Source organism: Podarcis raffonei, chromosome 8 (genome assembly GCF_027172205.1).
Source record: "Podarcis raffonei isolate rPodRaf1 chromosome 8, rPodRaf1.pri, whole genome shotgun sequence".
Classification (NCBI taxonomy): domain Eukaryota; kingdom Metazoa; phylum Chordata; class Lepidosauria; order Squamata; family Lacertidae; genus Podarcis; species Podarcis raffonei.
This window is the reverse complement of record NC_070609.1, coordinates 52,267,557-52,279,374: the sequence shown is the minus strand read 5'-3', so window position 1 is coordinate 52,279,374 and position 11,818 is coordinate 52,267,557. Positions and strand designations below refer to the sequence as shown.

Sequence of the window (11,818 nt, the reverse complement as noted above, 5' to 3'; positions counted from 1 at the left end):
TCCCATTTCTGCTGCAATCAGTGGGACTTTGCAATCCAAGAACTATTCATTCTTTAATTGTAGCAGTTATTTGAGGCAGGGATGGTTGTATAACAGTATTTTTAAAAATAAAAAAGTTCTGCTTTTTCAGGAGTTCCTGAAGAGAAGACTGAGAGGGGGACCCTCCAGAGAGAAAGCTGTGAGCAGCTATTGCAATTATTACAATTCTTTATAATTTTGGGATGTGACTTGCACCCAAAGTCCTGGTATCAGGAATATCAGTAGGTAGCTGATAGAGTATTCTCTCTTTCTTTTGCTATGATCCTAAAGGGCTCAATGAGAAATAAATATGCTAATTATCCCCAAATAGGAGCTACAACTAGATTGCTGTATGACTAGATAGTAAACATTTTGGATCCTATAATAAAGCAGGGAATGCCAACCAGATGCAGAATTTTAATTGACTGGTTCCAAGTTCTTCAATTTAAACAAATGGGCATATAGACAAAACCTCTCTAAAATATTTTGAAAATAAGACAATTTAATAAACTGAAACATTCATGTTTATTAAAAGAAAAGGCCATGTTTGATTTTTAACAATTATCCAATTACAATACCTGGGCCAAAATAAATACCTTGAAAATATGAACAAGTGTGTCCTAAATGTACATCTTTGATTATTGTAAATTCCCTCCTCCCTAACAAACTGAGCTCCTCTCTGAACCAATTTAAGTTTACCGTCTCGATAAAATTGTGAGACCCACTATTCTGTGGCCATTTACTTGAGAGAAATTCCCCTTCAGTAAAAGTGTATCTGGGTATACACGCTTAGGCAGGTAGTAAATCTATCTTACTGGTGGATAGATAGGCAAATGGATAGACTAGATACAGGGATTTTAGGAACTTGGCAATTATATAGCACTTTCCCTTAAATGCTCCCCATATATCAGGGACAGTCTACATTTAATCTTGAGGAGTCTGGATTTGTTGTTTAAAAGAAACTCCATGATCCACTAATGTGTGTTGTATTTTCAAAGTAAGAGTGACTATTCAGTACTCTCTTTGCTTGAACAGGATGTGTCACAGAACTGGGGAAAGCACAGAAGACGGTAACCAAATGGGTTTTGGGCTTTCCCTAGAAGGAAAGGCAAAATGGTTTGGGGTTTGAGAGGAATGACAACTAAACATGGAACATGGATGTACATGGTAGAAGTAAACAGAGCACAGTTTTTATCTCTTATAATGCACAAATCCAGGGTCATCTAATTATGTCAATGCGGGATGCATAAAAGAAAATGCTCTTTTACAGACTGTGCTATGGAATTCACTGCCACAAGATGTGGTGGCAGCTTTGAAAGCAGCATTGGCCAACTTCATGGAAGAGGAGAGGGTCTGCCAATAGCTTTCCATCATGATAGCTAAATGGAGCCTTCACATATAAAGGAAGTATCCCTCTGTATCATACCAGCTGCAAACCACAGGGGAGGTCTGTTCCGTTCATGTCCTGCTTCTTGGCTTTCCAGAGGCATCTGGGCAGCCACTGTGAAAACCAGGCACTAGATCAGGAGTGTTGGACTCCCGCTCACATCAGCCCTAGCTAGTGTGGCCAATGGTCAGGGATGATAGGAGTTGCAGTCCATAAATAACTGAGTCACTAAAGGCTCCTCAACACCTCACCAGAGGGACCTATGAAGCTCCTTTTATGCTTGAAACTCTAAAAAGGCACAACTAATCCATACTCTTGTGATCCTAAACATACACTCTTGGTTAAGAGTATAACAGACGCCGAGCTTGGCTGAGACAAGATTCTTCGCAAGAATTCTCGCAATCTGCAGGCACTGGGCTGCCCATCAAAAATCAGCTGGTGCCTTCCCCTACGCCTAGTTCTGCCATGCATTTCTTTCAGCCATCCTCAACACAGCCCTGCAAGGTAGACCAGTAAATTGTCCCCATTATTACAGGTAGAAGCAGAGAGGTTGCCATATCCCACCAAAAGAGGCTTTATAACTAGAGATGGAGAAACTGGCCCTTCAGAAGGTGTTTTTTGTTTGTTTGTTTGCTTGCTTGCTTGCTTGCTTGCTTGTCTTTTACTACAGTTCCCATCTTCCCTTTTTAGTCCGCTGGCTGGGGCTGATGGGAGTTGGAGTTCAACAACATCTAGAGGGCCACACATTCCTAAACCTGGGGTACACCCTGCCCCTCCCTCCCATACAGTACTTTTATTCTTTAGATGTATTTCTTTGCTATAGCTCTTCCCCACCTGCCCCAAACTGTCCACCTTTATTCTCTTCCACGGAAGTCTTGAAATCAATTAAAATCCATCCAAATATTGGATTTTGCGTGGAAAGGGGGTTACTAATAACTAGGGGAAACAGTTTTTAAAAAACAGATTTTTTTATTTAAAAAAAAGGAAAGAGAAGAGAAAACAAGAGATTCCAGTATCTAGCACCCCACCCTAAACATCTTTTTAAACCCAACCCAACCCCCCAACCCCCAATGATTTGAAATGTGGCCGGAGCTAGCGGCTGTACTTGATTCTTAATCCTGCAGGTTAAGAAATAACAATTTACCTTCTAAGCGGAGACCCACCGCGACTCAAATGTATGTTGCCTTTCTTCACTACCAGCCTATCCTTCACAAACACAGACACTTCGCCATTGTTGCAAAATGCTTGCAGGCTAGCGGAAAAGAGTAGCGCTTTATCCATGCTCAGAAACACATTACTACGTATGTATTATCATCATGGGCGTAGCCAAGGAGGGGCACGAAGGGGCACGAAGGGGCAGCTGCGTCCCCAATCAATGAAAATCAATAAAAATACCTAGCTGAGGTTCTGCCCCGCCCGACAAAAGGCTTGTCCCCCCTGCCAACAAAAATCCTGGCTACGCCTATTATTATTATTATTATTATTATTAATAATCATCATCATCATCATCATCAGAAGTGGTGCTCAAGGCGGTATAAGGGAATGGGGATTCCAGGGCGAAGCTTACCAATCTAACCTCCTTTAAGAAGTTCCTATTGAGCTGATAGAGATTTTGGTTAAGGACGCAATTCCTTGGACGCGGTAGGAAAGTCCTATGGAACTTCGTGGGATTCTCCCTTCGAGGCGGAAGCTACGGAGCTGCAGAGAGATTCGCTCGCACGACTGCAGTCCTTGATCCCATTTTTGGGAAGCAGATCCCATTTAGTTTAGTGAGACTTGCTTCCCAGTAAGCGGTCTAGGGGATCCTATTCGATCAGCCTTTCCTTTGAAATCAGACTCAGGTATTAAATCGGTAGAGCTGCTTGTCAGCAGATAAATCGTATCGCAATCGGGACACTACTTCGAATCTATTAATTCGAATCGGGATGTTAATTCGAAAAGTGTTGTAGCGCAGCTTTTTGGGGGGAGGCGGGATGTGGAGAACAAAACCCAGGTGACCTCCCCTGGGCATTCTCCTGTGTGTGACACATTTAAAACGCAAGCAATGACAATGTTCGTTTATCTAAGCACCGGGATTTAAAAGCTATTATTATTATTATTATTATTATTATTATTATTATTATTATTACATATAGACATCAAGATTTCGGAACCAACTTAGGAAACCAGCCTCTTTTCTTCTTTTTTTGTCTTCCAGCCCAAGCCGGAATAAAGGCGGGGGTGGTAAATGAATAGAAAATAATCTACCCGAAAATAAAGTGGGGAGGGTGGACAAAGAGAATGAAAAAGGGTGTAGGACAGCATAATTAAACTGCTTCATTTAAAAAATAAGCGTTATATTGCCTGCTTTAAAAAAAATTTTAATCTATATTATTTTGCCTGGAAGCCGGTGGATTTAAGAATCGGGGTAAGTGAATGTTTTCATTCCTCTCTTTGGGGAACGGGTTTCACTCCGATTTACTACATCTGTGGCGGGAACTCCCCCCCCCCCCGTGATTGCTAGGGGATTTTTGTTCATCATCATCATTATTATTATTATTGTTGTTGTATTTTTATTATTCCTCCTTATTAGGAGCTACAAAGCTTATTAGCTTATTAGGAGCTATTAAAGCTCTCCAACGGCGCGATCTTAACTACTCAAAAGGAAGTCCCATAAAATTCATTGGGGCTTACTCCCAGGTAAAGAGCGTTAGGATTGCTCCTAAGAGCGACAGCGACTTTCGTTCCGACCGCTTCGCAATTATTCACAAGTGACCCTAGCGCAACTCTGGACCGCGAGAGTCAAGGCATCCGTTGGGGATACTTTCCTTGAAACATATTCAGAATTGCAGCTTTAAACCGGGTTTTGAACTTCCTTGTAGTTCGCAGGCTAACCCTACATTGCCTGGGGCCGTTCTTGTCCTGATCCCGTGTCAAGACCATTCACAAGTGACGCGCCTCTCAGAGACCTCCCTGGTCTCGATTTTTTTTCCCCATCTCCTCAGCTGCCTTGCAGGCCTGCACTTCGTTTTTCTTATCATATTTTCGAAGGGTGGAGAGTGGAAGGGGAGGAGGGCTGTAAGCAGGAAAACTGCAGAAATTCACACAGACATGCGGCAGACTTTTTGAGGAGAAATAAACAGCACGGATTTATTTATTTTTTTCCAAGAATGAGTACAACAATTAAGACCACATAAGACAAAACAAACGTGACAGAGAATTCAAAGAGAATGTGTTTTTTCCCTAAATGCATTTTGTCGGTTTTTAAAGGATCAGTTCAGAGTGGGAAATCTATTTTACAATTTTTTAAAAAAATCACACACTTATTGTTTTCTATCTGTTTTTCTACTGAAAGTATCAGATACTTTACTCTTTAAAAAAATGTGTGTGTTTTCCAATACTTCCCATCCACAACAGTTCATCAAGGGGAAACAACAATAAATTATTCATTTTTTTGTAATTCACTTTTAAAAGGGAAAAGGGACTTTTGATGCGTATTTGTTCACAAAACCCGAAGAAAACAGGAGGACGTGTACTGATCATTAATTTGACAGTTGGAAAAAGATGGGCAACATGGGAAATTTTTAAAGGAATAATCCAGTGAACTCAACTTTAAATATTATATTAATAATGGCTCTCCACTTAAGCCTGATTTCCACACATATTTACAACGCAATAAACAGAAACTCCCCTCCAAAAAAACAAAATCCCCCCCAAAACCCCCAACACCAAAACGTATACTTTTATATAGCTGTATCTATAATTATTTCTTTCCCTTTCAAAAAAATCCTATAAATGGTCGTTGTGGAAATGGTGATTCTCTATAAGTTAACATTGTCCGAGATCACCGTCCTTTTTTTCTTTTCACAAAATAAGTTTTGCCACTGTCCTTTACTAATATATTTAACTTTCGTTAAAAAGATGCCTCCTTAACTCCCCCAAGTATAATTAACTTGAATTGAAAGAAGGCACTGAAAAACAGCCCCCCCGCACGTACGCACCCACGCGCGCACACCCCAAACAGGGATTTTAGGGTTCGTAAAGTTCTATTTTGTGGGGCGGGTCACTTTTTCGCCCCAGTCTTTCGTTTGAATAAGAGGTCGTTTAAAAACAAAGCACAGCGCTAATTTCCTTCTATGCAATCTGAAGGGTTGGCTTAAACCCCCTCCCTTGTTTGTTTGTTTGTTTGTTTGTTTGTTTGTTTGTTTGTGTTTCCCAGGAGTCGCTCAATCAATACTTAGTGCAGTCATAGGAATAAGGGGTGGTGGTGTGGCGGTATATGGAGGGCGCAGCTCTATAGGGGATCTGACAGGTGGAGTTGGTGCTCACCTGTTGCTCGCTCAGCGCCGTCGAGGTCTCTAGCCCCAGCCGGTGAGTGTTGAACATTTCCCGCACGTTGGAGAAGTTCTGCTGTTGCGCCCCGAAGGCGTGGCTGGGCAGGTGGTGGTTGATCTCCGACGTGTGGTTCAGGTACCAGGAGGCGGCGGCGGCCGTGGCTTGGCCGCCGGCTTGGTGGTGAGGGAGAGCGTGGTGATGATGATGGTGGTGATGGTGGTGGTGGCTGGGGGTGAGGGTCCCTTCCTGCTGCTGCCCCCCGCCCGAGGCCAGATTCATGGAGGCGAGGGGCGAAGAGGCGCCGTTGCTTTGCTGCTGCTCCGAGATGGAGGCGGCGGCTTCCTCCAAGGTGGTGGGCACACACAGGTGAGCGTTCCTCTCGCCCGTGTAGAGGCTCATGGCGCGCATGCTGCATTGGTAGCTGCCCCCGGCCTCCCCCAAGCCCCCCTGGCTACAGGCCTGGCTGTAGATGGACGGGGCTTGCGCCTGGGCGTACCCGAGGGGCAAGGAGGACACCATCCCGGCCGTCCTGTTGACGGGGCTGAGCTCGCCCGGCGGCGAAGTCCGTAGAGTCATGATGTTCTCCACGCTGAACCCCGACAGCCCGTTGGTGCCGGCGCCCGGGTGGTGGGGATCACCCGGCAGCGAGCTCTCGGTGGACACCGACGGCGTGGACGCCACGCTCCGCGGGCTGTCCTGCAGGGCGCTGCCGCTCTCCGGGCTGAGGGTCTCTACCTTGGTGATGATGGGCAGGTCCGGCGAGGAAGCCTCGCTCTTGATGACGATCTTCTTCTCAGACGGGGCGGCCGAGGAAGAAGGCGGCGGCGGGGCAGAGGCGGACAAGGAGGCGTTGCCGCCGGCGTTGTTGGACTGCGGCGTGTCCTTGGAGACGTCGGCGGCCTTCAGGGGCTCCTTGAGGTGCCTTTCCCGGAGCGTGTCGTCCTTCTCCTTGGAGACGTCTTTCTTCTTGAAGCGCCGGCGGCGTCGGAGGAAGCTGCCGTTCTCGAACATATTGTAAGAATCCGGATCGAGGGTCCAGTAGCTCCCTTTGCCCGGCTTCTTGTCGTCGCGAGGCACCTTCACGAAGCACTCATTGAGCGAGAGGTTGTGCCGAATGGAGTTTTGCCAGCCCTGCTTGTTTTCCCGGTAGAAAGGGAAGCGGTCCATGATGAACTGGTAAATGCCGTTCAAGGTGATCTTCTTATCCGGCGCGTTCTGGATCGCCATGGTGATCAGGGCGATGTAGCTGTAGGGCGGCTTCACCAAGTCTTTGGGCGCCGTGGGCTGGTGAGGGTGGTAAGGCCCGTACGAGCGCCCCATACCGGCCGCGTACTGGTCGGGGTGCCCCGGGTAGACCCCCATGGAGCCCGCCATGCTGCCGTAAGTCCCAGCCGTCCGGTAATAGTTCTGCTCGCTCAGATAAGGGACCACTCCCAAGGCGTTGGGGTCCGAGACGGAGTAGCGGGCCTGCATGGCGTCGGTTTTTTTAAAAAAAATTCCCCTCCCTCCAAAAAGCGACAACAAAGTCAGATCTAGTAGAGGGAGGGCGAAGAAGAAAGGGGGAAATGTGCCCCCCTATGGCCTAGTCGCGTTGTTCTCGGGAGGCCAAATCGCTGCCCCCCGCCCGCCCCCTCCAATCTCCTCCGCTGAGCGAGGCCTCCTCCTCAGAGCCAAAACATTCTCCGAAGCTGCTTTGCAAAATGGTCGAAACTCTCAAGCTCTTGCGCGGCGATCTGTCGCTAGGATCTCCTCCCGCATGGTAGAAAAGCGACGACGATGCTCTGGGAAGGAGCAGCAGCGCAATCAATGCACCGGCGTACCAAGTTTTTTCTTTTTCTTTCTTTCTTTCTGAAAAGCAAAAGCAAAAAAGCAAAAACAAAAAAGCGCGACGACAGGCCAAGCGGACGGATGGAGAGGCAGATTTTCGCAAAGGAGGGAGGGGAATGACAGCAATAATCTTGTAAGAAGAAAGGGGTGAAGGGAGGCTATCGCTCAGGGCTCTCGCTTGCTCCGCTGTCTCTGCCCGCAAAGGCTGGCGACCCGCCGGCTCCGTTTGTCCCGGGTGAAAGCGGAGCGCGTGTAAACAAAAACAAGCCGTCGGAATCCAAATAAACGGTTCCTGTGCCGGCGACGCGCGCGCCACTCTGGAGCACAGCGCGAGGGGAGCCTCCGGGAAGCCCCGCGCCAGGCGAACTCCCCATCGAGGGCTGGAGAAAAGTTTCCAAAACTTCCCTTGCGGAAGGCCCGTTTTTACTCCTCGCTGGCCACGCCTCCGCCCTGCGCTCTCCGCCAATGGCGGCCCGGCTCGGGCTCGGGAGGGCCAATGGGAGAGTCAGAGGAGAGCGCCGTAAGGACGCGGCGGGGCTCCGGGAAGCGCGGCGAAGTTCGGGGTGGCTTCTGGCGTCCGCCTTCGCGGGTGGAACTGGGGCGATTCTGGAGCGCGAGGAGTCGGGTGGGTGCCGGGTGGGAGAGGTGCGATCGGTGGGATCCGAGGTCTGATTCGGTTTAAAGCCGAATCAGAAGCCGTTGCGCAAAGGCATCCGCGTTCTTAATTTAATTCCATCTATTTTAAAGATTGGAGCCACCATCTCCGAAAAGGCTACTGTTCTAAAATATTTTCCCGCACTGGCAAATCTCCTATATGAAGCAAATTTTCCTTTTCAGGGTCGTTTGACTTTTTTTAAAAAATGAAATCTCTCCTCATCCGACACCAACGATAACAATGCCTGAGCGCCAGTCTAGGCTCCTTTCTTAAATTTTAAAGGGCGCTTAAGACAGCGCAGGGGATTTGTTCGCTCCCCTGCACCCGATGCGCCAAATCGATTTGCACTGCAAAGGAAAAAGCAAAGTTGTTTTTTTAAAAAATAGAATTACTTGACACCTCCGTCCTAACCTCATTTAACACCTCCGTCCTAAATACCTGAGATTAAGTTCCAAGGAAAGTGCTTCCCCCGCTTTCTCTTTTTTCTTTTCTTTTTCTTTTTACCACCGAGGCTCTTGCTTCGAATGAAATTGTGTAGATTTCAGTTGAGATTTCTCGCGCGTCGAGAGTGCTTAACGACTTCACAGCTAATGTGCATCAATTTAGATATTCAGTTTCTTTAAAAAGGTGGCTTGAAAGGGATTTTGTTAGACTGACGACGCCCCCTCCCCGCCGCCCAATTCGACCCTCTAATTATTCCATTAGAGGCAATTAGGCTTGGTTAATTAGGGACGCGAGCCCGCAACCTAGGTGTGATTCCCCCCCCCCCCATTTCCCGGGTCGGGACGCTCCGCTGTGCAAAGCAATTGCAAACGGGGTGGAGAGGAGAGGAAAACAATTATATTTTATTCCTTCACTTCCAATTCCATTATTATTCTTATTATTATTAAAAATCTGACAGTCAATTTCGATGTTTAAACCATATCCAAACTCCTTTAGGCTTGCTTGCTTCCTTCCTCCCCACCCCGGTTTAAATGTGCTTTTTCCACAAAGTTTCTGCTGCGATTTTTAAAATGAATGATATGACTCCGGGGACGGGTGAAGTGCTCACCGGAATGTTTTACGGTGCAATTCCTAGGCGGGTATTTTTTTAATCCCACTACGATGGAGGGGGGCTTTATTCCTAGGTAAGTGTGAGGCTAGAAAGTGAGGCAGAACATTTCCAAACTGATAAAAGACCTGTAAGTGTCGACGGCTCCTTTTGCCGCCCCAAGCTTCTATCTGACTTGATGTGACTGATTTCAATCCATTGATTTTCTGTGCTTCTAAAATAATAATGATGGCAAGCCTCTAGGATCTTGGGAGAAACATTCCAAGGTATTGATAGCTAGTACAGGATCTTTTGCAAACTAGAAAGATCTGAGGCAGAGGAGCATTTTACTGTTAGGAGGCTCATTTGGGAATTTATTTATTTGAAAAGGAGAGAGGCTCAAAATACCGACCATATTAAACAACAAAAAATACAAGAAAAAATATCCCTATCCTTTGAAGTATTTCTAGAGATTCTGAATCTGTATTCTTTTTTTAGAGGGAGGGGGATATAAATACTCTCTTTTTTTGGAACACACTGGTCTTGTAGCCAGCTGTTTTGTGAAAGGATGGATAAATGACTTGAGGTGGAGAGAATAGTACCATATATCAGTATTTGTTGTCGTGAGATTTCATGGTCCTGAGATTTCATGGGAGCCCTTCAAATAAGAACACCCAAAACACGCCTGGTAAGAAGAAAAGAAATAACATTGCTAAGGAAATTTGAAATTAAGAGATGATGTTTCAAATATTCTTGAAACGCCCTCTTCCAAATTTTGTTCTGTTTAATCCATCACACTGTTACAATTAAATCCAGTTTCCCAATTTCCCTCGGAATGTAACTGAATATGTGAAAAGCATGTCACGGATTTGACAGGCAATGCAGACAAACTGGATACACAGTAACGGGAAATCTCAACCTTCTTATTTCTGAAAAACAGACGCGCTAGCCAGTATTTTAAAAGAAATTGAAATGAAAAGAGACGGGGAGATTTCCCATCTATTTTTGGAATGCTTGCTCCTGCTTTCCGTTCTTCTACCCTGTTTCTGAAGTTCCAAGAGTTACCAAAGAAAAAAAGAAAAAAGAAAATTATTCATAGATTCCCACAAAAACAAGCAAACAAAAAGAGGGAAAGGGAAATAAATAAATCCCACGCACCTTTAAATAAACTATCCAAACAATGTTTTGTATCTCAGATTTACTCCTTCGGAAATTAAGATAATCGCCTTATCGTAAAATAGGAGTGATTGGAACGGGAGGGATAAGCTTTACTGCTCCGATGCGTCTTTAAAATCCTCGAAGCAAGCTTCCCAGGTACACAGAACGCTTCTTCGGACTTATCTAATTTAAATAAATTTAAATAAATTCAACGGATGTTGCATGGGTAGAGTGCCATTTACCTTTACATAGATCGCTTCCTTCATTCCCTTTTAAACTTTCCCATTGCTGCAGTCTTCGGGGATATGTTTGTCGGAAAAGACAACAGTTATAACGCCTGTTGCTTTGGAGCATCATCTAAAGGCATTCGCGCCAAGCTCACGAGCTGGAGTTTGCTGCCCTCCATAGTCTAAAAGAGTGAATTGAACGTTGCCCTGTGGAATGGAGACAGCGACACCTTGTGGGTCAATAACAGCAGCGCACACATTGTAGAACGTATCTGCCTGTACAGTAACACCCATTGGACGGTATAGGACTTACTCATAAGAACCAACTTCTAGGGGCCGAGGTCACTTCGCCCCCTCCCAAAAAAATATTTGAGGGGGCCAGCCCCTCACCCCAATTGATGAGCATTCCCGTTCAAATGGTGTGTGCGCGCCCCCAATATTTTATTCAAGTTAGCACCCCTGGACCTAGTTCTGAGTAAGCATATATATGATTGCGCTATGCATCTTTCCTTTCACCTATCACTCGCTCTCTGTTCCTAGAAAATGTAACTTGAAAAAAGCGACATTGCACATACTTTTGTTAAGAAAGAAAGAAAGAAAGAAACCAATAGAGAGCAACATCTGAACTTTAAAGGCTGGAAGCGAGCATTATTCATCCTTGACAAATGTATTTCCAAGTAAACGTGCGTGAACGGGATCAAGCTATAAATTCAAAGTAAACAAATAATTACCCTAAAGTACCCAGTTTATTTTTCCCAGTAGTGATGTATGGAAGTGAGAGCTGGACCATAAAGAAGGCTGATCGCCGAAGAATTGATGCTTTTGAATTATGGTGCTGGAGGAGACTCTTGAGAGTCCCATGGACTGCAAGAAGGTCAAACCTATCCATTCTTAAGGAAATCAGCCCTGAGTGCTCACTGGAAGGACAGATCCTGAAGCTGAGGCTCCAATACTTTGGCCACCTCATGAGAAGAGAAGACTCCCTGGAAAAGACCCTGATGTTGGGAAAGATGGAGGGCACAAGGAGAAGGGGACGGCAGAGGACGAGATGGTTGGATAGTGTTCTCGAAGCTACGAACATGAGTTTGACCAGACTGCGGAGGCAGTGGAAGACAGGAGTGCCTGGCGTGCTCTGGTCCATGGGGTCACGAAGAGTCGGACACGACTAAATGACTAAACAACAACAACAACAACAACAACCC

General features: G+C 45.9%; 1 protein-coding gene across 1 annotated transcript; it reads right to left on the bottom strand.

Annotated features, from left to right (window-relative positions):
* Positions 1-4,503: 4,503 nt before the first annotated feature.
* FOXC2 (forkhead box C2) lies at positions 4,504-7,574 on the bottom strand. The gene has a single exon (XM_053400078.1). It carries the CDS (start codon positions 7,190-7,192, stop codon positions 5,615-5,617), a length of 1,578 nt encoding a protein of 525 aa, XP_053256053.1. The 5' UTR covers positions 7,193-7,574; the 3' UTR covers positions 4,504-5,614.
* Between the last annotated feature and the right edge of the window lie 4,244 nt (positions 7,575-11,818).

Excerpts from the sequence above, each read along its gene's own strand:
- FOXC2 (XM_053400078.1), bottom strand. The coding sequence starts at position 7,192 with ATGCAGGCCCGCTACTCCGTCTCGGACCCCAACGCCTTGGGAGTGGTC.